Genomic DNA, 24,506 nt, shown 5'->3' with positions numbered 1-24,506 from the left:
AATAATATGATAATATTTAAAATCAATATGTGTTTAGAACAAGATCTGTCATACCGAAATGTACCGCTCGGTACGGGCGGTACTTATCGGTCCAACAGATTACCGGTACGCGGACCGCCCGGTACCACTACAGTGCTACAGTATTATACTGTAGCGCAACTACAGTGCAACAATGATATACTGTAACAGTGTTACAGTATGAAAAAATATAAAATTACTCGGTACATTATGGTGTACCGCTTGGTATACCCTGATGTACCGTTTGGTACACCGGTACTGTATCGTATCGAGCCTGAGTCGAAACGTCGGTACGATACGATAAGACGAACCTTGATTTAGAACAATCATTGATTGGAGTCAATGTCCCCAACCTAACCAAATGATGACTGATGTTCTTGTCAAATCATTTACTTATGATAAAATCCTCACTTCCGGGGAAAGGTAAAATTTCCGAATGGAATAGTTTTAATATTATTATTATTATTTGACCTTCTGCTATAAAGCACAATACTGCATTTGTCTTCCTTTTTATTGATAATTCATTTGTCTTCCTTTTTGTTGATGTTGCATTTGTCTGGAACTCATAGAAGGATCTTGTGTTTGAGGGAATTTTCGATTCAGGAATACCGTCCTTTAATTTTGTAGTATCTGAATAAGTGTTTTCTTTTAATAGAATTGTTTTTTTATTTTTTATTTTTTAAATGACGAACTCAAATTCCAAGTAAGAGTGCCTCAGACAGCACGAATTCTCAGAGGCCCATCAGAACCGTCCATTGTTTCATCAGACGGATGATTGAGATCAAAAGAAACGATCGAAGGATATAGACTGGCCCAGCAAATAGACACGTCGGTTTAAGAAACCCAAGTCCGTTTTTGAAATGGGTGCACCAATCTTGAAGAGATGCTTTCCCATTTAGATAATCCATATTTCATATTCGTAAGTGGCGGTTGGTGATTGCTATACTCGGAGGCTAAAGGCATCATTACATAGCGCCGATTCCCACTCGCTCTCACTATTTCTTGGCGAGCACCGTATTCCCGATGCCCCACTCCCTCTTCGTTCCTCTCACCGGTGCTTCTCAATTTTGAGCCGTTTAATAATGGCGGAGAACAGCAACAGCATGGGGGAGAGCGACAAAGATGGATCCGCCTCCTCTCCCGCGGGTAATTTTCGCGACCCTTTCTTCTTCTTGGTTGGGTTCGTATTCGCGGGTTGTGGTGCCCCGTGATTTCGTACTGTTGTCTATGCCGATGGGGTGTTTGAATGATTGATTTCTTCATGGAGTTCCACCGGCGTGTTTATGTCGCTGCGTTCTTTGATACTCGGGTGTTTCTGATGTAACCGATGTGACAACGGGAGGTTCTAATTAGTTCGAGGGTCTGATTTCGGAGTTTGGTATCAGTTACTCTGATGGGTTTTGAGGCGTCACGAGTGATTTAGGAAGAGGAATGAAATCTAGCGGTTCCGGATAGATAGGTAATTTACGGCGGTGGTGTCTCCCGTATCGATTAGAGGGCTCGTAACTAACTGGGAATTGTCCGAGAACGACCCTATTGTAGCGAATAACAAGATTTGGGAAACAGTATTTTCTAAACATGTAGAAATATCTAGTCACCGAACACTGGCTTTAGTCGTAGCGCTGGATTTCTGCTGGTGCTAGATTGACAAGAGTCGCTGAAAATTTTTCTTTAGATGGAGTGCGATTTTTAATTGCCAAGAAAATGTTGTTGACCTAAAAAACATTCTAAAGAGCAGAACTTATCAAGTGGTGATCGTTGATCGGTTCTTTGGTTATTTCCCTTTTTTAATCATGGTCTTTGTCCAGATCAGAGATGATTTTTTTTATATTAGTACACTTAGAATAACATCTTCCAGCTGGTACCATCACGCCCAAGACAGGTTGTTTTGACTTGATTGAACCATCATCAGCTTTTCAGTGAGTTTAGGTTCTTCCTTTGTAAGTTTTCTTTTGAACAAATGTGACAAGTTATCATTTTCCTTGTACGAAGATTATTCTCATTAGTTACCAACCAGGTAGTATAGAACTGAGATCTGCTACTGATATATTTGTGAATATAAAGATTGTGTGATTTGCTAAAATTTCATAGAGAGAAAATATGTATGTTTTAACAAGAGAGTCCTCATGACTATTATGGTTAACCTTGGTCGAATGTGTCATAGGTAGTGGTAGTGGTGCTCTCCATCTTGGCTAACTTCAATTATGTCCTTTTAATGTGGAGCATCGGTAGTGTATCTGTTTGAACAAAATTTATTTTATGATTGTTCTATATTTTCTGACTTCTATAGATAAAGTTACTTATTGGGATGTGCTCTCTGTTCAGAGACTAAACTTGTGTTTTTTTACATTAGTGGTTCCAGGGCAACCCATACGGAAAATAGAAAAAAAAGTCTTTTTTTCTATTTTAATTCATTTCATTTACAAATTTTTTGATGTATTCAGTCTTCAAGTGTGGAAACCACAGGACTAGAAGAGGTAGGATTGATTTTCATAATTATAATTAAAGTGAAGTATGTCGAAAGTTTTTTTGAATACTGCCATGCCAAGTTGAAAATAAATGTCCTATAGCAAGTTTCCTTTCATGCACTATGTTCGATATCAAGAAAAAGTGGTTCTGTGTTCAAGGGGGACTCATTTTCTGATGAAGAAATGGAAATGCCACTTTGTAAATTTCTTACTTCTTGGTGCCAAATTGCAACATCTTGATTATTCCTCTTTTGATTTGTTAAAAAATGCTGAGCTACCGATGAATGATACTGCAGTATGTAGACCACCACATTTGCTAATGCATAGTAGCTCCTTTTGTACAGCTTGAGAAGTGGAAAATATATTTTTAATACTGTGATGTAGCATCTAAATTCTCTTTCTGTTGTTTCAGTCGAGAGAAATCTTCCTAGGGCAAGCACAATGCCTAAAGGGACAAAATATGCTGAAAAATCAGAGACTTCCTCAGAAGGACCAAATCTAGAAAGGTCCAAAACTGAGAAACATGGGCAAAATAGTCCACATGATGACCCAACAGCCCAATTATTTGACGACAAGATTCCTGACAAACAAAAGGTTTGACCCTCTTGGCCTTCCTTATTTCCTGGGATGTATTAATATTTATATTATAGGATTTTTTTTAGTATAGCTTTTGATTGCTGAGAGATTATTCTTATTGTGCATCTCTCTTTACATGAACAGTTTTAAGTTTTATTACTCTAGTTAACCACGACCTTGTTTGGCATGTTTGCTGCTTTAAAAAAATAAATGAAGCAGAAATTTTGAGGGGTACCCTAGGTCCATCTTCTCAGTTAGAATAGAAGAAGATGCAGCGCTTTAGCAATTGGTGAGAGACTATGTTGGTGTTATGCTTAAATGTGGATTTTAGATCTGCTGCCTGTAGACGAATTAGATCGATGGTTGGTTATTATAATTTTAGTTCTTAAATGTGTCAACAAGACTGATGAATTTTAATTTATATTGCTGAATTCTGTCCTGTAATTATAAGCCACAGAATATTTACTTTGATTTATGATTTGAAGTAGAGTAAAGATTTTAAAGGACAGCAGAAAAGAAGACGGGAGGAAGGATTGGATGACTGCTGTCCATTTTTAGCTGTTCAGTGAGCCATATCATCTTCCCAGATATTCAATGTATTTGTTCTCTTAAGAGACTGTTCATCATGGTTATTAATTTTGGATAGTGACTTCAAAACTTAGAAGCCACATGTAACATAGTTAACAGTCGAAAGCTCCTATGCATGATTATCCACCACAAGAAGCCTTTAATTCAAAATTTTCTATTTGAATTTTGGTTATGTGGGCCTTTTCCTGCCATTTAGCTCTGTCAAGAGTAATTTCTCTTTGAATAGTAAGATGTCATTTCCTTAAATTTTTAATAATTTCTTTGGCCTTACTCAAAATTTACGACACCTTGACTTAATTATTTGAACACCTCCTTTCTGGTGTGTTATGTCTAGTCACATTGAACATATTGCAGGGGCTTATGTTAGTAAGTTCTCTGTCCTTGTTATGCAGCGTTTGCTTGCGAAACACTCTGTTCTGTGATGCTGATAATAAGTTTGCAATAAGAAGACTTCAGAGTGTGCTAATGGGAGCTTGAGAAGGGCCGAGAAATATGTTCCAAGCATGATGGAATGCTGATCACTGCTTTAGGCCACAATATAACCATTGACAATCTGGACATGAGCTTCTTTAAGGAAAAAGTGAAAGTTTCCAGTACAAATTGACTTATAATTGCCACTTGATTTATGAAAACTTGCATATTCAAAATTGGAACAAAAATTTCCATAACATATGATGTTGTTATAAGTTGAAACTTAGAAATTTCCCGAGATGATGGACCCTTTTGGTATAGAACAATCTAGATGGAAGCCAAGTACTTTTGAAGGATTGGTGGATGGTGGCCAACATAGGCTTAGGGCATGTCTCTAAATGAAGCCAAATATGCACAATGACAGAAAGGATCAAACCAACAATGGGAAAACAAAAGTCATTGTAGCATGAAAGTATGGCATTTTTTGCAGCTATGTAGGTTATAGCAGCCAACAATGGGAAATCAATGCCATCATAGCTAGATGTTGATACACAAATAAAGATTGATGACCAACTGAGAAAAATAGATTGGAAATGGATTGGTTTTAAAATTTATAGACATGATGGAGAACTAACCTATTATTCATTGTGTGGTTAAGCATATTTAATGATAAGAGAACAGACAGTAAGTTCATCCATGAAGATAGATCATGAACTGGACTTTAGATGCACTCCAAATCAAGGATTAATTTCCTCGGGGTAGAATAAAAAGGGAAAAATCTAATTTACTAGGCATTAAAACCAAAGGGTAGAATAAATAGTTAACGCTTAATTTGTTTCTTCTATCATGTATTGTTTCTCCTCTTCTTTGGTGGTCAAACTGGAATGAGACCACTGAGCCACGTAGGAGAGAAGTGAAGCACTAGCGAGATACCAATTCGACGAAACTCTGATGTGGCAAGTTTCATTTATTCCTCCCCTTTCATATCCACTTCTCCACTTCTTTGATGAATATGCTACAGTAGGAACACTTGAGTTTTAATGGAGTATTGTGGCAAGATAAACCCAGGTTCTAAACTGAAGAAGCCTAAAAGCCCATAACCAAAGCTTATAACTAATTGATTTTAGACACTGAACTGGACTGGCTTGGTACTCATCCATCTGAAATGAGAGAGGGAAAGAAAAGAAAAAAGAAGAGATAGAAGAAAAATATAAATCAATTTATGCTTGTTGCTCGTTAAATTCTGAGAACTTCATTTTTGCATGCCAAATGGTACATTTTGCTCAAATGGGTAGTGGGCAATGAGAATTTTATTTTTGCTCTGAATTATTCCTTCTAACTAAAAGCTGGGTGGTCCCAGCTACTTGGCTTAAGCTGAATAAGTTCAGTTCCTTTACTAGTTTTGTCCTTATACTGTATGACATTGCAATGTTATGTTTTTGTCATCAAGGAAAGCTTGCATCATGTTGTCTTTGTAAGGGAATCTTTTCAGTTATATTGGGCTTTTTTGTTATCTATTTTTATGGTTTTTCTTTTAATTTTATATGATGCGGATGAAGACGTTAAATCAAATAGCTACAGTGAAGGATGATGGGACTGTTGTGGTAGATGTTCCAAGCAATTTTGAAACCAAATCAATAAATTTGAGATCTGAGAATATATATGGTGAAGCAGTTGATGAAGAGCCAGTAGATTTGCCTGATCTACAGTATCGACCTCCGATGCAAATAGTCATTCTTATTGTTGGGACACGAGGTGATGTGCAACCATTTGTTGCTATTGGAAAACTTTTGCAGGTTAGTTAATTTGTGATGTATTCTTCTGTATTACTAAATCCTAACAATTACCATCGGTCTAATTTTGGATTTGTAACTTAGTTCAGGCAGTGTTTAGTAAGTAGATTTACTTCATATTTTTTATTAAGAAATTTTCCAATTTAAATTTCGGAAGTGCCTAGTAAGATTTATCAACGTTTGTTGTATCACCCAAGTCGGTATGGTGCGGATGGTATGGATTGGTCTAACTGACAACCGAGAAACGGATTGCTTGAGTCCTTGTTGACACGCCTGAACGTATCATGTGTCGGTACACTGGTATAAGCCTGGTACATACAGATCTAACAAATCTCCGAGACGGATCCAGTACCCGAAATGGTGCCCCCTGAGATTTATAGTCATTTTTATTTAACACTCTGGAACTTTGTTAATTGTTTGTGCATGGTTTTAATTTTTCTTCTTATGCATCGTTGGTCTCATCAAAAGTTCCTAGTTTTATACATCTTGATCCAGTATTTTGAGTATCCCATTTGGGCATTTGAGACATGGGAGAAATAAAAAATATTTTTGTCCTATTAGAACAAAGGCTAAGAATACTTGTCAGCATTGTCCTTCATGTTTGTCTAGTCAGCATTGTCTTTTGATATTGGACATCATTTCCTTATGCGCAGACATTTGATTTTCATTACTTTCAGAAGGCAGTATTATTGATTTATATGTACTTCATTTTTTCAGCATTTAGCCTCTTTGGACATTGTGTTCCACATGACTGCCCCATGATTATGAAATAAGTTTCTTTCAGGCCTATGGTCATCGTGTTAGGCTGGCAACTCATGCAAATTTCAGGGAATTTGTTTTAACTGCTGGCTTGGAGTTTTATCCTCTAGGTGGAGATCCAAAAATTCTTGCTGAATGTATGTGAATAATTTAGTTAGTTATTAAATGTGTTTGACAAATGTATTTCCGGATAGTTCAGCTCATGGATTGGTACTTTTTCAGATATGGTTAAGAATAAAGGTTTCTTACCTTCTGCACCATCGGAGATACCTATCCAACGGAAACAGATTAAAGAAATTATATTTTCCTTGCTTTCAGCCTGTAAGGATCCTGATATTGGCACCGATGTTCCGTTCAAAGTCGATGCTATAATTGCAAATCCACCCGCATATGGTTAGAATCTAAACTTCTATACTATTAGCTGAAAGTAGATTTTTTATCTTTTCCTCTCTTGGTCTTGATTTTAGCAGATTAAGATATGTCAGCATCTATTGTTTAGCCTCCAAGAACAGTAAGAAAGTAATATATAATACACTACATAATCTTATGTTTTTTTTTGTTTGTGCATTATATCATTATATTACACAAGGTTTGCAATTATGGGCCATGGTTAGACCGATTCGAGTCTGGTCCATTCCAGCATACCAACATACGGTGTGCTAAAACATACTTTGGTATTGATGGGGGAGGGAGAGAAACAAAGGAAGAAAGAAGAAGAGGAAGAGGAAGCCGAGGATGAAGAGGTGTACTAGGAGTTGGCGACGGGCGCATGGGTGGTGGCGAGCAGAGGGCGACAAGCAGACATGGGAGTAGCGATGGGTGAAGACGTGAGAGTCACAATGCACAAGCCAAGCCCTAGTGTAGGGTTAAAGTTAAAAGAGAAAATAATAATAATAATATAATTATGCTGAACCAGATCGGGCCACCCTATTTGGGCTGGTCCACATACTGGTTGGTGGTCGGACCGATAAAAACCAGTTGAACTATACCAAACCGGTGATATTGCAATATATGATATTACAGTCATTATTTATGGTGCTACATCAAGCGACAAATAGTATGTTGTCTTATGGGCAGGGCAGATCCATGAATTATATGCAAGCGGCCATTCTAGTGAATCAATAATTATTGGCAACAATTCAACATCCTAAGAGAGTGATATGTTTTGGCATATCTCAGACCAAAATGAAGGAAAAATAATTTAACAAACGAATGGAGTACATGGGTCATATGAAGTGGAAATAAGTCTAGGATAACTGAGGGAAGGATTTATTTAAAATAATGAAATTCCACACCAATATCATACTCGCACAGACAAACAGGCTTTCACCTCTCCGATAAACTGAAAAAGGCCGACTAAGACAAAGTACTCATTGCACTTAATAATGGCCCCCATGATACCAAATTCTCAACTTTTCTGGTTTGTTGCCTGAGATATCATTGGCTTATTTGGTATATCTTGAACAGGATCATTGGGTAAGAGCTGCTGCTTAGGCTCTCTGTTGCAAACAATGTATATACCAACAGGATCATTTGGTATATCTTGAACAGGATCATTGGGTAAGAGCTGCTGCTTAGGCTCTCTGTGGCATATGCCTCGGCACAGGAACAGGCCTATGCAATGGAATAAAATCTAATGATATCATCGCAACATGGTTGGAAAAAGGTACACGTGTTAAGCATTAAGGGTATTCTGTTGCCAGGACTAATTCAAAATTAAAATCACATAAGCTTTACGTCTCTTTGACATCAAGGTAAAAGTTGTGATGTGATCTACTGCTGGACATCAGTGGAGTTTTTAACAGGATATGATCACTTTGCTTTTTTTACCTATTTTGGTCTTAGAAACAAGCTGAGTATTTAAGAATGAACCTTGATCATTTTATTCAGATCCAGCAAAGCCTGAAGTTAAACATAGTTCCTCCTACTGTTGAGCACCATATAACTTCACTAGTCACCTCCTTGTATTTCATGTGCTACATTTGTGTGGTTAGTTAAATTACTTGCTTTCTCAATCTGCCTTGATAGCACAAGATGTTTATTGCTCGTCTCTACTTGTATATGGTTATAGTGGTTTAATAGATACTATAAACAGACTGCATTGAGTTTATGCTCATGTTTCGTCATTTCCATAAGGACTTTTTTTTTTTTTGTTTTATATCCCTGAGGAATGATGATTCTGACTATCGACCTGGATGACTGCATGTTCAGGGCATACACATGTGGCTGAGGCGCTAAAAGTACCAATTCACATTTTTTTTACAATGCCATGGACGTGAGATCTTATTTCCCTTTTTCATTCTTTCTGTATTAGCATATGGTGGTTTACATTATGGCTATGTTTGAAGTTGGTTTTAGTAAAAGTAGGTAACTTGCAAATCTATATGCACTGCCTGTTATTACCTTAACCTAAGAGCTGAAGTGTGCCTGATGTGACATTTTCTTTCACATTTTCAGACCAACTAGTGAATTTCCGCATCCTCTTTCCCATGTCAAGCAATCTGCTGGATATAGAGTAAGAAAAATATATTTCGCTCTCCTATTGTTTGATTTGTTATATTTTCTGTATTAAATTAAAGAGTGGTTAACATTGTCTGTTTAACCTAGTTAAGATCTTGATGTTATTGTGTAAAATTCTATAAGCTAATGTGAAAGTTCTTTCTTTGTGCTTTGATGCCAGCTTAGTTTCTATCATTACCTATCTCGGCAGTATACTGCATGATGTCATAATAATGGCCTATGTTTTTTTTTTTTCTACCTATAGCTTATATTCTGAAGCCATTGAATCAATTTTCGTGCTTTTATCCGGTCTTGCTTTTTAGTATAATCTTGAGTTGTATGTAGTTAATGACCTTCTTCTTCATATATTTACTATTGGTACTCTCTTCTCATTGATATAGTTCTAAATAGTTTATTTCCTGTGTTTTATTCCTTAATCTGTGTAGATTTCACCTGACTTTAATTTTACTTAATTATGATTTTTGTCTTCTTTTGCAGCTCATATCAGATTGTTGATTCTATGATTTGGCTTGGAATACGGGACATGATAAATGATTTTAGGAAAAAAAGATTAAAGCTGCGACCTGTGACTTATTTAAGTGGCGTACAGACTTCTGCCTCTGACATACCTTATGGGTATATCTGGAGTCCCCATCTTGTTCCAAAACCAAAAGGTTATTTTTTGAACTTAGTTAACTCTGTGACTGGCTCATGAACTGGGCAATTTCTCCTGGTCTAATCTGAAATCGAGCTTACCACACTGGCATACCGGGCAATAAGCTGACTGGTAGCCTGTTGTACCAAACAGTAAGTCTATCATCTGATACTTGCTTCTCCATGGTCCATCGCTGCCGCCTTCCCACCATGCTGTTGCTCCTCCATTTGTTCGTTTGTGTAAGGGCCTCTCCTAAACTGCTTGCATGCATTGTGATCTCTTCTCTACTGCATGCACACTCCTCTTCCTTCTTTTGCCTCCTCTTGCTCTCACTCTTGTTCTAGGTTCATCCTCCTTCTCTTCCTCTTTATTATGCTCTGCTCGTCTATATGGTACCAAACGTTATCAACCGTTGATACATTTATCGATACCAATATCGTGCCAATCTGACCATCAGTTGTTATGGATACCAACTGAGACTTTAATTCTTGGATGTATGATGACAACATAAAATTTATCCAACTATAAGAGGTCAGCTTGTAGTTGCATGTAAATGTATTTTCATATTTTTTGTCAGAAAAGAAATGATGGCACCAATTTCTGTTGTTTTTTGTTTTGTTCTTGAATTGGTATAATAAATTAAGTTGCATTAGCTTTTCACGTTATAGACAACAAGAGCATTAATCATAACTCTTTTTTTATATATTCATAAACTGATCTTTCTGAAAGAATTTATACATTTTGATATTTGGTGTATGGAAAAGTGTAAGCTTCAATTGTTTTGTGTGGTTACTATTTGCGATTGGGGACCCAAAATTGATGTGGTTGGATTTTGTTTCCTTGACCTTGCATCAAATTATGAACCGCCAGAGTCACTTGTAGATTGGCTGAATGCTAGTGAAAAGCCTGTTTATATTGGGTTTGGTAGTCTTGTAAGTTCATTTTGCTATTATGATGTTGGTCACCCTTTCCGCAAATGATCTTTCATTGGCTCTCCATAGCTTCTGCAAAGTATCATTGTAGCCATATTGAATTTATTTTCTTTCACATTTGTTGACTGTCGCCTTTATAGTTTTTTATTTCTTCTCTTAAAGCTTATTAGTACTCTAACTGGTTATTTGTTAACAGGCACTAGTTTGTACTGCATAATTATTCTACCACTATAGATTGCAATTGCTCGTCTTTTTCTCAAATATGTTGTATGAGCTTTTATATATAAAGATTGGTTCCTTACCTTTTACTAGGCATCCTGGTTTCAGATCACATCACTGTTATAGTTGGTTTCAGGAATTGTCTACCACATGTTTGAGAAATCTACAGTGGTTCTTTACTTCTTTTGATGTGTGGAATGTTTCTTAAATCCTCCTTGAAAGATACTCGTAATGGCATTCCCCTTCTGTCTTCTAGGTTAATTACTAGTTATTACTGACATAAATAAGTCTCAATGTGCATATCTGCTGCAAATTCTTATATCAAAAGCTGAGTTGTCTGATGGGGTGCCCAGGTTAGACCTTGATGGGGTGCCCAGGTTAGACCTTGAAGTCATGGGGAATATTATCCAAGGATTACGTGTATCAGGAATAACTTAAGGATGTTATTTTTCAGTGGCAGAACCAGTGGCAGAACCCAAGGATTACGTGTACCTGCTGGATAATATTCCCCATGACTGGTTATTCCTACAGTGTAAGCCCTTCTGTTCTCCCAATGCTAATTCTATGTCTATCCAAAAATAAACAAATCCTTACAGCTCAATAAACTAGCTACAAAAAGGAAACTAAATAAAACCAATTTTTTTCCTTTCCTTCTGTTCTCTCAACGCTAATTCCAGGTCTCATTTCAGAATAAACAAATCCTTAAAAGCTGAGTGTCATTATCAAACAGAAGATTATTAATGATCATGGTCGAAGTCTATCTAGATTACAAGATAAATAGGTTAGGTTGCAACTCATTCTCCTGACAAACAGTAAAACTCATAATCGAATTATTACAAGCTAAACTACAAGAGTCCGATATAATTATTTAACATATACTTCAATATTTATGTCATTGTGGCATATAACATAAGGACCGAGAAAATGTAATACATTAGCATAAAAAAAATAGTAACACTGACTTAGGTTGCATTTGAGAACATATTTATATTTTTAATGTGTATTTAGAGAATACTGTTTAGAACTTTAGAATATGTAACTCTAGAATACAGTTTAGTAAACAACAGATAAAAATTATATTTTAAATATGCATTGACATAACTATTTTTTGGTAAAATTATATTTCAAAAGTTCATTGAATACTATAGACAAATTTATCCTTTTAATATTTTTAATAGTTATTCAAAAGGGAATACATATTTTTATTTAAATTAATAAGTAAATAAATAAATGTCTGTAATCTTACAAAAGATTTCATATGTCCCGGATATATAATAAATAAATAATATAATCATATAAATAAATATAAAATAACCTTCGAAAATAAAATAAATAAAATTTCATCTTATAAAAGATATAAATCATGTTGGTTTCTCACTAAATTATATTGGCCATTATGTAATTTTATATAATGTCATAGTGGATTTTAGGAATTTGAAAAGTTACATTAGCATCCCATAAATGTTGCATGTGATGCTGCCTTTGTCGATGCTATCCCGAGGTAGCATCAACATTTGAATATTTGCAATACAGCATTCATACCAAATATGATTTCAAAAAATTTACCAAACATCAATACATATTTGAAACGTGCATTATACCATCAATGCACATTTCAAATATGTTCCCAAATGCACTCTTAGTCAATAAGATAAAAGCGTTCGTATAGCAGTAATTATCATGCATGACGGTCTGTAGATAATTCAACTGATATCTGGCAAAAGGATGAGCTCTAGTGAATGAGGATCATGCGAATGTAGGATCTTGGAGGGTTCTCGTAACCCTCAGTGAATAGAAAGATTATTTACAATTTTCCATATTAATTCCTATATGTTCCAAACAAATACTGAAGAGACATTTTATATAACTGATAATTTTGCAAAATAAATTTCTTCAGCACGTTTTGGCACAGGATCATCAAGGTCTAACCTAGGCACCCCATCAGACAACTCAGCTTTTGATATAAGAATTTGCAACAGATATGCACATTGAGACTTATTTATGTCAGTAATAACTAGTAATTAACCTAGAAGACAGAAGGGGAATGCCATTGCGAGTATCTTTCAAGGAGGATTTAAGAAACATTCCACACATCAAAAGAAGTAAAGAACCACTCTAGATTTCTCAAACATGTGGTAGACAATTCCTGAAACCAACTATAACAGTGATGTGATCTGAAACCAGGATGCCTAGTAAAAGGTAAGGAACCAATCTTTATATATAAAAGCTTATACAACATATTTGAGAAAAAGACGTGCAATTGCAATCTATAGTGGTAGAATAATTATGCAGTACAAACTAGTGCCTATTAACAAATAACCAGTTAGAGTACTAATAAGCTTTAAGAGAAGAAATAAAAAACTATAAAGGCGACAGTCAACAAATGTGAAAGAAAATAAATTCAATATGGCTACAATGATATTTTGCAGAAGCTATGGAGAGCCAATGAAAGATCATTTGCGGAAAGGGTGACCAACATCATAATAGCAAAATGAACTTACAAGGCTACCAAACCCAATATAAACAGGCTTTTCACTAGCATTCAGCCAATCTATAAGTGACTCTGGCGGTTCATAATTTGATGCAAGGTCAAGGAAACAAAATCCAACCACATCAATTTTGGGTCCCCAATCGTAAATAGTAACCACACAAAACAATTGAAGCTTACACTTTTCCATACACCAAATATCAAAATGTAAAAATTCTTTCAGAAAGGTCAGTTTATGAATATATAAAAAAAGAATTATGACTAACGCTCTTGTTGTCTATAACGTGAAAAGCTAATGCAACTTAATTTATTATACCAATTCAAGAACAAAAAAAAAAACAACAGAAATTGGTGCCATCATTTCTTTTCTGACAAAAATTATGAAAATACATTTACATGCAACTACAAGCTGACCTCTTATAGTTGGATAAATTTTATGTTGTCATCATACATCCAAGAATTAAAGTCTCAGTTGGTATCCATAACAACTGATGGTCAGATTGGCACGATATTGGTACCAATAAATGTATCAACGGTTGATACCGTTTGGTACCATATAGACGAGCAGAGCATAATAAAGAGGAAGAGAAGGAGGATGAACCTAGAACGAGAGTGAGAGCAAGAGGAGGCAAAAGAAGGAAGAGGAGTGTGCATGCAGTAGAGAAGAGATCACAATGCATGCAAGCAGTTTAGGAGAGGCCCTTACACAAACGAACAAATGGAGGAGCAACAGCATGGTGGGAAGGCGGCAGCGATGGACCATAGAGAAGCAAGTATCAGATGATAGACTTACTGTTTGGTACAACAGGCTACCAGTCAGCTTATTGCCCGGTATGCCAGTGTGGTAAGCTCGATTTCAGATTAGACCAGGAGAAATTGCCCAGTTCATGAGCCAGTCACAGAGTTAACATCTATACTCAAAGTATATGTTTAAACAATGATCACTAAGTTCAAAAAATAACCTTTTGGTTTTGGAACAAGATGGGGACTCCAGATATACCCATAAGGTATGTCAGAGGCAGAAGTTTGTACACCACTTAAATAAGTCACAGGTTGCAGCTTTAATTTTTGTTTCCTAAAATCATTTATCATGTCGCATATTCCAAGCCAAATCACAGAATCAACAATCTGATACGAGAGCTGCAAAAGAAGACAAAAATCATAATTAAGTAAAATTAAAGTCAGGTGAAATCTACAAAGATCAAGGAATAAAACAAAGGAAATAAACTATTTAGAATTATATCAATGAGAAGATGTTTGAAATCATAATAGAACTTTTTTTTTCTTGGAAAAAAATAACATGTAATTTTCTGCAAGCATTACTATCAGAAAGAGCAATTTATCTTTTGCTCCTTCAATTTTACAGCACAAAAAATAACATGTAATTTTCTGCAAGCATTACTATCAGAAAGAGCAATTTATCTTTTGCTCCTTCAATTTATCTACACACTGACATGTTAAGGTCATTTGACAAAATTTTAACGAGAGAAGGTATATTTTTCCTTCTAAAACACTTCGACCCCAGCCACTCTACCTTGAGTTGAAACCGAATTTGCTGCTTGATTATAATCCCTGTAACATTAAGAGAACATTACAATTTTAACTTTGACAAATTTTAAATAGAGTAATCCTTCTCTAGCAACAGGAGCTTCACATTGCAGTGCATATTACACATACCTCAGATCCTGTGTGCCTCCTAGACCTCATGCATATAAGATGTTTTAGCAAATTTAGTTGTTCAACTTGACTATTTGAATTTTGTTGTGGTCATAACTCTATAGGATTTAATATCATCAATGTCTATGCCCTCCTAGTATCGGTACTCATTCTTATTTTAAACTTTTGTGTAAATTTGTAGCCTGTTCAAGAACCTGGAAAAATGACAAAGATTATTGTGGAGGCACTAAAAATTACTGGTCAAAGAGGCATCATCAATAAGGGCTGGGGTGGCCTTGGAAATTGTGAGCATATTGTTTATATGACAGTTCTTTTTTCTCTTTGTTGCTTATCCTTCTGAGATATTTTATAGAAGGATGTTATTTTTCAGTGGCAGAACCCAAGGATTACGTGTACCTGCTGGATAATGTTCCCCATGACTGGTTATTCCCGCAGTGTAAGGCAATGGTAAGCCATGCAACTTGACACTTTTGATTTGCTGATGCTACTTTTTGTTGCAGTGTTACTCTAAGATCTTCTATGACATATGAAGAAAATTTCAATATAGAGTTCAGGTACCTGCTAAAGCAGGAATCATAGGGTACATGTTAGTTGAGCATTGGCTCAAGTCTCTTGAAATAAGGAGGATCCAATCAGTGTTTTCAAAAGGTGCTTCGGCGAGGCGTGGCTCGAGCGCCTTGCAAAACCTTCAGGCGAGATGTTTCGATGAAGTGCTGCTTAGGCGCTCGCCTGAGCCCTAGTGTCGAGCGCCTCTAGCGAGTGCCCAAGTGAAGTTGGGTTGGAGTTTGAGCATGGTTCCATGGAATGAGCAAGTCAAACCCACCCTCCCGAGAGACAAACCCAAAGTGAAACCATAACACAAAACCCGCCCCCCCTGGAAACAAACCCGAAGTGAAACCCTACATCTGTCGCCGCTGCCTTCATCCGTAGCTTTGTCCGCCTCCCTCTCCTTCCCCCACCTTCCTCAATAGTCGTCGGTTACTCCTCTTCTCAATTTCCTCTTTAGAACTGTTTAGCATTGGTTAAAACTGTTTAGCATCATATTGATCCACTCTTTAGAACTCTTTAACACTAATTATAACTCTTTTACCACTATATTGCAAGGTTCGTAATACCGTACCGTGCCGGTGTTTTAACCTGGGCTTGGTACGGTACGGTACGGTGTACCGAGCAGTACACCCAGGTGTACCAAGCGGTACACTTGATTTCAGTCCATTAAACCCTCTGAAAATACCTGAAAAAAAAAATTAGGATAGGGTTTTCAGTCCGTTACTGCTATAGTGCGGTAACGGTCGAAATCGATCGTTATCGAGTTGTACCGGGCGGTAACGGTCGAAATCGACCGTTACCGAGTAGTGCTGGGCGGTAACGGTCGAAATTTCGACCATTACCACCCGATAATACCCCGTATCGTCCGATACGGGGTTTTTTTTAACGTACCGCCCGGTAGCGGGCGGTCATATACCGATAGCCTGTCGGACCGGTACGTACCGCTCGTACCGAGCGATACAATTCGATATTGCAGACCTTGCTATATTGACTCACTCTTTAGAACTGTTTAGCACTGGTTAGAAACTTGTTTAGCATAATTCTCCATTAGTAGAAACTAGATTGTGTCATTTTTATTTTTAGGATCATATTTATCGATCATAATATATAATTTTTAAAATTTAATATTCTTGAGCGCCTTATTTCGTTCAGGCAGGCGCTTAGGCATGCACCAAGAGCTTTTAAAAATACTAGATCCAATGTGGACCTACAACATTGTTTGTTGATTGATAGTGGTGAAAATAAATTGATCAACTATTCAGTTGAACAATTTTAGTAATATTGATATTGTAGTATTATTCAAGTTTTTGAACTATCGCTTTTAGCTTCTCTCAATCTTCCACCAGTATGTTTTTTTCTTTCCGTCAACTAAACACCTTATATAATTGAAAAACATTAATCGAGGGAATATTGTTTTATGACTACTTAATCCAAAATCTCCAAAGCTGCTTAAATATGTGAAGCTTTAGTGATTTACTTATGTGATTGGCTTTGCTATTCCTTTCTGAAAAAATAATATTTTTTGGAATGAGACAAATGAGTGAGACCCGATATATCAAATTTGTTCATTTGCTGCTGTTTCATTGTATGCTTTACAACTAGACATGATTGGTCTCACTGCCAACAACAGAGCTAGATGTCCTAACGGCATGTTGATGAATGCCAGCAACACTTCATATTTGAACTGATTTTTATCTTTTGTATATTTTCAGGTGCATCATGGTGGTGCTGGAACAACAGCCGCTGGGCTTAGGGCTGCTGTATCACTTCTAACTTGCTTTCTCTGTCTTGCTTTCTTTTTCTTTTTTCTCATATTAGAGACCGTAAAATTTGCTTATGTACATACTTGTCTACATAACGTTGGTTTTGTAGTGCCCAACTACTATTGTACCTTTCTTTGGTGACCAACCTTTTTGGGGAGAACGAGTGCATGCCAGGGGACTGGGACCCTCACCTATCCCTGTTGATCAATTTTCACTAGAAAAATTGGTTGATGCAATAATGTTCATGATGACACCGAAGGTTAGTAATCGGCCTTTCCAAATGTCATATGATTATTTTGATATTTGTGCTTGGTGAGAACATGATAAGACAAAACATATGACCATGATTTGTGGTAAAAGACAATGGTGGCTAGTAGGAGAACCAGATGCGAGAGATAACTACCAACTACCAATTGCAATACAGTGGTGAGGCTTCTGAAAAATGCAGGAGTTGTCAGAGATGTTCTTTTACAATTGCAATGAGAACCAGATGTTCTTTTACAATTAGGACTCTACTTCGTTTCATTGGAAATGTTGCTCCTACAAAACTCGTTGCAGAATGTATCCAAAACCTGCAGCGATTGGATTATGTGTTTCTGTGAACTTTCAAACAGCAATATTTATTATTGGAAACCTTAGTTTTGGTGAATCAATCATTTAGTCTCCTTTTGTAGTCTAATGTATGTGGATTTTGCAAATTTACAGGTGAAAGAAAATGCTGTCCAACTAGCCAAAGCCATGGAAACGGAGGATGGTGTTTCTGGAGCTGTTAAAGCATTTCTAAAGCATCTTCCTCCAAAAATCTCACCTCAAGTTACACCTGAACCATCAAGCTTCGTGGATTTCTTGGTTGCTCCTATTAGAAGGTGTTTTTTTTCACCTCAAGTTACATTCTGTGCATTTTATGTTGTTAAAGAAAGGCATTTATGGTGGAACATATATCTATATGCTAGAGTACATATATCTTACCCTACCAGTTATTAATCATCCCATGCCATCCCACGTGCTGGCTTTAATTTTACGCCATAATGTACACGTCCTGGCCATTCCGGTTCGTGGAATTCCTCGACCCCTCGGCTTTCCCATAGAGCAAGCGACAGTGGATCCCACGAGAGTCACTACCGTTGTGCTGCTGCCACGCCATCGCATCACAGGCTAAACATAAAGGCCTAAAGCAATGAGAACCGGTGCATTTTGTCTTGGGCGGAACGGGACAGCAATACACGAGAGTTGGTGGTGGGTTGGTTTAATTGTCAACGGAAGAAGACCGAGAAAGAGAAGATTCCTTCACTTTTAATTTAATTAATTGCTCGATCAAAGAAGTCCGTCGAAAAGTGACCCAACACAGGTCAAGTCACAATTAAGAGACACCCCAACCTTTGTTTTCACGCATTGCTTTATACTAAAGTGCGGTGTTGATTGTGCACATCACGGATGATTATAAATTTTTTATCAGGCCTCCTGTTTGTTTAAACAACCAACTCCAACAATTACATCAAAAATCATACTCTTAATGAAATTAAGTTTCCTCATATTTCTTTTCATATCAATGATAATTATCTAACATCTTTTTACAGGTTTTCTTATCACCTGCTCGTATCATCATAAATTATTCTGTAACACCCTTGATTAGTTCCACATTGAAAGTGTTACAACATTTTGGTCAATGGTTTGGACCAAACGAAATTGATAGATCAATTAGCCCATTAGATACGAAGATGTCAAGCCTTTGAGTGAGGGTGATTATAACACCCCTGATTAGTCCCATATTGAAAGTTCATCAAACCCTTATAAGTTAATCTTAATCTTGCTCACTTTCAATGTAGAACTAATCAGAGGTGTTACCCACTTTCGATGTGGGACTAATCAAGGGTGTTACATATTCTTTCTCATATGAACCTCTATCTAAATTATTCACTAATATATTTTTTTTAATATAATTTCTCTATTCTTTAAATAAATAAATCAGGAAAGAATTTTGTAAAGAAGGGAAAATATAGACAGGTCATTTTAGTCATCAACCAAATTGACAATGAGAGTCGTCCCCCTTAATATCGAGCAAGGATTTTATTAATCCTCCTTATTGATATCTCTTGGGAAAACCTTGACATTAACACTTAGTCAAAGGATTTTATTAGAATTGTTCAAAGGGTGGATAAACTCGTGAGGCATCACAACAAACCCAAATTGTTTGGACCAATTGGGAGGTAATAACTAATTAATCACACGATATTAGTTTTCTATACATGCAATACACGAGCACATACAAAAATACATATCTCTAAGCTTCAAGTCTCGCAACTATCAAATGAATGATTTAACGTGGCTAAGCGAATGACATTTTCTGCTTATTATGATTGCATCCATTCTATGATCTATCTATATTATTGATCTTATCGAATTGTCCATGATCATATCATATCTAATATTTTCTTCATACTATTTATAATAAACTTTATGTTTTTTACCTACATGATATATTTCATCATCAAACCGTCAATTATACAATAACCTCGTCTATATGATAAAAAAAAGAAAATCAAGATAGCATCACCACTAAATCAATAGGATCATTGATTTAGTGGTGATGCTATCTTCATCTTGATTGTCCTCATGGAGAGCAAACAAATAATCCAAGGTGATGATTTTGTGGTTATCCTTTTGTGTGTTCATTTATGGTTAACCTCAATATTCTTGTCTATTTTGGTGATTCAGATATGATGAGGAAAATAAAGTTGCATGAACTTTCAGCTTTGTATGCTAGATAGGTTATAATGATAAATTATTTGTTTTCATTCTTGTGCTACTTAATGCTCCTATTGATGGATCTTCCTGTACTGGTGCAAATTCAGCATTCATGCTTGAGAAGTGATATTGCTTTAGCTTTGGGCTATATGGTAAGAATTGCATTAAGCAAGCATTTGATTAAAGTTAATATGACTTACGAAGCAGAAATTATGTCTGTCCTATTCTTTGTCGTTTTTCATTGGACCTCCTCTTGTTAGCTGCTAAAGAACTTGCTCCCAATTTCTCTGATTAGTATCTCACTTTACTGAGTAGAAACACTTATGGTGATTGGAAGTCCATAGTCAAGACTGCAGGAAAGATTTAGTATTGTTGCACCTGTGGAACCAATCTGTAAGATCTTTGCTTTTATGTTGCTTACATCTATCTATTCATATTTGAGCCATACTTCTGTTATGTTGCTATAACTTGGAGTCTATTTTTTTGTAGAGTGCATGAAATGGAGATGATGTCAGTGGGTCTTTCATGGTATATAAGCAATTAGGCCATACAAAAGCATCATTAACAAGTACAGAGGGTTATAATCCCAACTATTTGGGGTGAGCTACATGAATGAATCCTTTTCATTTATTTCTAATAACAGTGATATCCTAGTGCATGTTCTAATTTGTATTGCGTGAAAATCCATCTTCTAAATTATGGCAATGTATTTAATGGCTACTAGATGACAAACACGCTATTCCTTCTTCTCCTTGATTGATATTCATGCAATTAGGCAAGCTTGATTCTCTTAGCCTATTTCTGTGAATTTTGGCATTTTGTACTGTTTAGGTCCTGATACATGTTATAAAATTCTCCTTCTGTTTTGTTTCATATCTGTTTCTTGTACTGTTTAAGTCCTGATACATTTTGTACTATTTCTAGGTATTTCCAATATCTGTTTGTTCGTATCAGACTCGTAGTTTGTGACTTCGATAAGTTCTATTTTCTCGTAGCTTGTTCTTGTTAAAGACCCAAACTGTTTGTGGAAAATTAGACTGCCAAAAGTCGTAGATCATGTCTATGATCTTCCTTTTGTTCCATTACTTTTTCTTCTGATTGAGCAAACTTTTACTCCATAGACTATGAACGTCCTGAAAGCCACATGCCATTGTGCAGTTGCACAAACATTTCACAAGATTAGTGGGAAATAGTATCATAGCTTACTCTCTCTTATTTCAATAGCTGACTTGAATCTACAGCCACATGGGATTTACTTAAAATTGTCTTCAGTGAAATACCTTAAGAGATTAAGGTGACTTTCCAGGATACCCTGCATGTTTTATCAAATATAATATGAATTTATAAGTAGCAAAAGGATGATTCTTCATTTCCTTGAAATGCAATGGTCTATTCTTGGAATTAACAGTGAAGAGTGGGTTTTCCCTTCGTATCTGTCCATTCTAAGGGGCAAGACACTCTGTTTCTTCTGTTCTCTCACATCAGGTAACCATGCTAAACCACTATGAAACAACTGGTCCCAGTAAATTCCTATACTGTATAAAATAGGCTAAACCTCCAAGAAGACTTGTTTGTTTCTTGGTGCAGATCATGAAGTCACTATGAACCAGAGCATGTCTTTATGAGTAGTCCTTGATTTGCTTAGTGCAGTTTGAGACTTCACCCCCAGTTCAAGGTGCTCAGTTGATGGTGAACGCTTGGAACAGGTGTCCTGATTTTTTGGTAAGGTTTGCTTTAATCAACTCTTGTTTTGCAATCAATTCACATTGCATCGTTACAGTTCGTCCATTTTGCATGTGTATCTGTGCATATAGTGGTGAAGTGATGAAGGCAGGAATCTATTTTTACGGCATCTTGCAACCATCTTGTAGTTATTGGTTTGTCTTTTTCTTTTTGTCGATCATAAAATTGGGATTATGGTGGACCTTAAACGGGCCATATACTTGAATAGGTCAAATCCGTTGAGACCCGAGAAGGTCCAAACAGGCCGAGGGATCAGTCCATGATCATATACTTAGGCATTTACCACATAATATTTGTTTTCTTTCTTTATTGTTTTTGGCCTACTGAATGTAATTAGTTTTCAGTGTCAACTGGAGCAACTAATGTTCTATGGAAATCCAGGTCAAACTCTGTGGTATCAGTCCAAAAAGGCACATTCGGAAGTCAAGATCTATTTAAAAAAACACAATAAAAGGAAAAAAGGGATATATGACAAGAAATGACAAGGTAAGAAAGGGATCTATTGGAATAAAAAAGAAAAAAAATATTTTTTTAATGTTTCTCTTGCCATTAAAGAAGACAATGATCTATTTTTCACAGTGACTTAAAATACCCAAAGATATCTGACAAGGTAATTTAATTAAACGGATTCACATGCACTGTTACTGTTCTTGTCCCCATGAACTCATGGTATGCAAAGGAGTTATGGCCACTCTGCATATAGAAGAGACAAGAGGCGAAAGCAATATGAGGTACACCAAATATAAATTGATGGTTTGCTGTACAAAGTTAAGTATTAGGGTGTTAATTGTTGACCAAGATAGTCATGTAAACAAATAAATGCAATATCATCTAACAATTTATCTATCTATACAAATCTTTGCATGAAACATTGTCCATATATTTTGCACTTCAGGTTCACATGGTTCTATTAGTTTTCTCTCCAGCATTTATACATCAGTTCAGATTTGATAATCTAAAATGAAGTGAGAAATATGCTCATCATCATCAACATCATCATCAGACGACCTATCCAATCTATTCTATTATTGGCTGTCTCCTTCAACTTTTGTTCATCATCATGTGCAGGTTGAATAGACATCACCTTTTGTAGTTTGGCATCAACATGATAGCCAATTCCCACACAGGTGTCTTTCATGCTCAAAGTACCTGACAACTGTTTGACAAATGTTGTGGATCTTCCCTGGGAACAATCCCGTCGACAAATATCCACATTGGCAAGAATCTGCATGAGCCACTTGGAGATCTGTATGTATTCTTCTCTTTTTTATGGATGTTGCATGATTCTGCTGAGAACGATAAAGTCACCAAGATGAGTTGTAGCATCATTTAGAGCATGTGAATACATTTTGGCATCATTTTGTTTCGTCTTGAGAAGGTTTTTCAGAGCAATCCAAAGGCTGTTCCCTTTACTTTTCTCTTACGTCATATTTGTTCTGATGACAGGTAGATGTAGATGGAGGACATGTAGGTTAGCTTTCTGTCATCAGCCTCCAGAAGAGTGGAGGATGAGACTTGTTCCAAATGGTTCAAGGTCCGCAAGGAGGTCAAGCCCAATGGCTGTAGGAAGATGTAGGGCTGGGTCATGTTCAGACTTGAAGCAAGAAAGAAGGAGCTCAGAGCTCCCTTCTCTGCAGGACGAAGATGTAAATGCTGGATCCTACTGATTCATATCCAAGTCAATTATGGCCAACAAGTCTTGGATTCTTGTGAAAATTCTTGTGTCAGAAACCTCATGGTGTTCCCCCACGTAACATTTTTTTTGTTGTTTTTCTATACTCGACATGTGCATTATCTTCTTCGACATTCAAAGATCAGATCCTGAGAGTACAAAGCTTTTCAGTATTATCTTCTTCATGCACAGAGAGAAAAGAAGGGAACTAATAGAACCTAGCAGAATGATTGCAGCTGTGTGCCACCAACCAGCATATTGGCTTTCTTCTTGTAATGTTGGAGGATTGATGAAAAGATTAGGGTTAGTTTGACAATTATGCATGGGTAGGTCAGCATGAGAGCTACGACTTCCGACTCCAAGACAAGATTGGAGAGACTATCCTCACTTGCCTCACAGTACTTACAAAGATCACAACTTGAGATCGTACTGCATTCTGGTCTGCATCCTATTCAGCATTCACATGAGACCAAATCTCTCCAGCAGGAACTCCGAGATCTCTAAGTTAATTGCTTTCTCCTGATATCACAATACCAAAAAAAGATTTTGCTCATTCTTAAAAGGTCAATCTTTTCAAAAAAATTTTATGATCCCTTAACAACTTACAAAAGAAAAAATATTTTACTCGAAATTCACAAGATTCACAAGAACCATTTAAGAAAGCATAGTCAATATAAATTATAAATATAAACTTCGTAAGCTCTAGATGATTACATGACAAAAGGTCTAAAGTGATCCACCATCACATAACAAACAAAATGAGGTTGTCAAACCAACGATCAACCCTCAAGTATTATATCAAATATCTCGGTTATAATTTTATCCATGACAGTATGATCATTCCTTACATTAGTTATAGTATAGCCATTCGTTTCATTGTTTCCCATTTCAAGACGAAGAAAAGCTAATGATTCCCGTGACACACTCTTCTTCTCCCTTTTGGTCACAGAT

General features: G+C 36.4%; 1 protein-coding gene across 17 annotated transcripts; it reads left to right on the top strand.

Annotated features, from left to right (window-relative positions):
• The first annotated feature begins 897 nt into the window (after positions 1 to 897).
• On the top strand, positions 898 to 23,728 carry LOC135673682 (sterol 3-beta-glucosyltransferase UGT80A2-like). 17 transcript variants are annotated; one of them, XM_065182865.1, is made up of 17 exons: positions 908 to 1,164; positions 2,899 to 3,080; positions 5,621 to 5,857; positions 6,639 to 6,750; positions 6,836 to 7,006; positions 8,825 to 8,888; positions 9,071 to 9,128; positions 15,265 to 15,367; positions 15,454 to 15,530; positions 17,345 to 17,392; positions 17,505 to 17,654; positions 18,101 to 18,261; positions 20,248 to 20,292; positions 20,456 to 20,533; positions 20,630 to 21,862; positions 22,952 to 23,131; positions 23,330 to 23,728. In XM_065182865.1, the coding sequence occupies exons 1-13, from the start codon at positions 1,101 to 1,103 to the stop codon at positions 20,258 to 20,260; spliced, it is 1,440 nt and encodes a 479-aa protein (XP_065038937.1). In that variant the 5' UTR covers positions 908 to 1,100; the 3' UTR covers positions 20,261 to 20,292; positions 20,456 to 20,533; positions 20,630 to 21,862; positions 22,952 to 23,131; positions 23,330 to 23,728. The 17 variants fall into 17 exon arrangements, with proteins under 17 accessions (XP_065038938.1, XP_065038937.1, XP_065038934.1 ...); XM_065182856.1 differs by having other exon boundaries at positions 909 to 1,164; positions 18,101 to 20,533; positions 20,630 to 20,739; positions 21,549 to 21,625; positions 21,728 to 21,862; XM_065182857.1 differs by having other exon boundaries at positions 909 to 1,164; positions 18,101 to 20,533; positions 20,630 to 20,739; positions 21,549 to 21,625; positions 21,706 to 21,862.
• The last annotated feature ends 778 nt before the right edge of the window (positions 23,729 to 24,506 follow it).

Source organism: Musa acuminata, chromosome BXJ1-5 (assembly GCF_036884655.1).
Source record: "Musa acuminata AAA Group cultivar baxijiao chromosome BXJ1-5, Cavendish_Baxijiao_AAA, whole genome shotgun sequence".
NCBI lineage: Eukaryota > Viridiplantae > Streptophyta > Magnoliopsida > Zingiberales > Musaceae > Musa > Musa acuminata.
Note: the sequence above shows the minus strand (reverse complement) of the source record. Positions and strands in the feature narration are given on the sequence as shown.

Coding starts and splice junctions, on each gene's coding strand:
- LOC135673682 (XM_065182855.1), top strand. CDS start 1,101: ATGGCGGAGAACAGCAACAGCATGGGGGAGAGCGACAAAGATGGATCC. Junction 3,081..5,620: donor AGATTCCTGACAAACAAAAG/GTTTGACCCTCT, acceptor ATGCGGATGAAG/ACGTTAAATCAAATAGCTAC. Junction 8,889..9,070: donor TTTTTTACAATGCCATGGAC/GTGAGATCTTAT, acceptor TCACATTTTCAG/ACCAACTAGTGAATTTCCGC.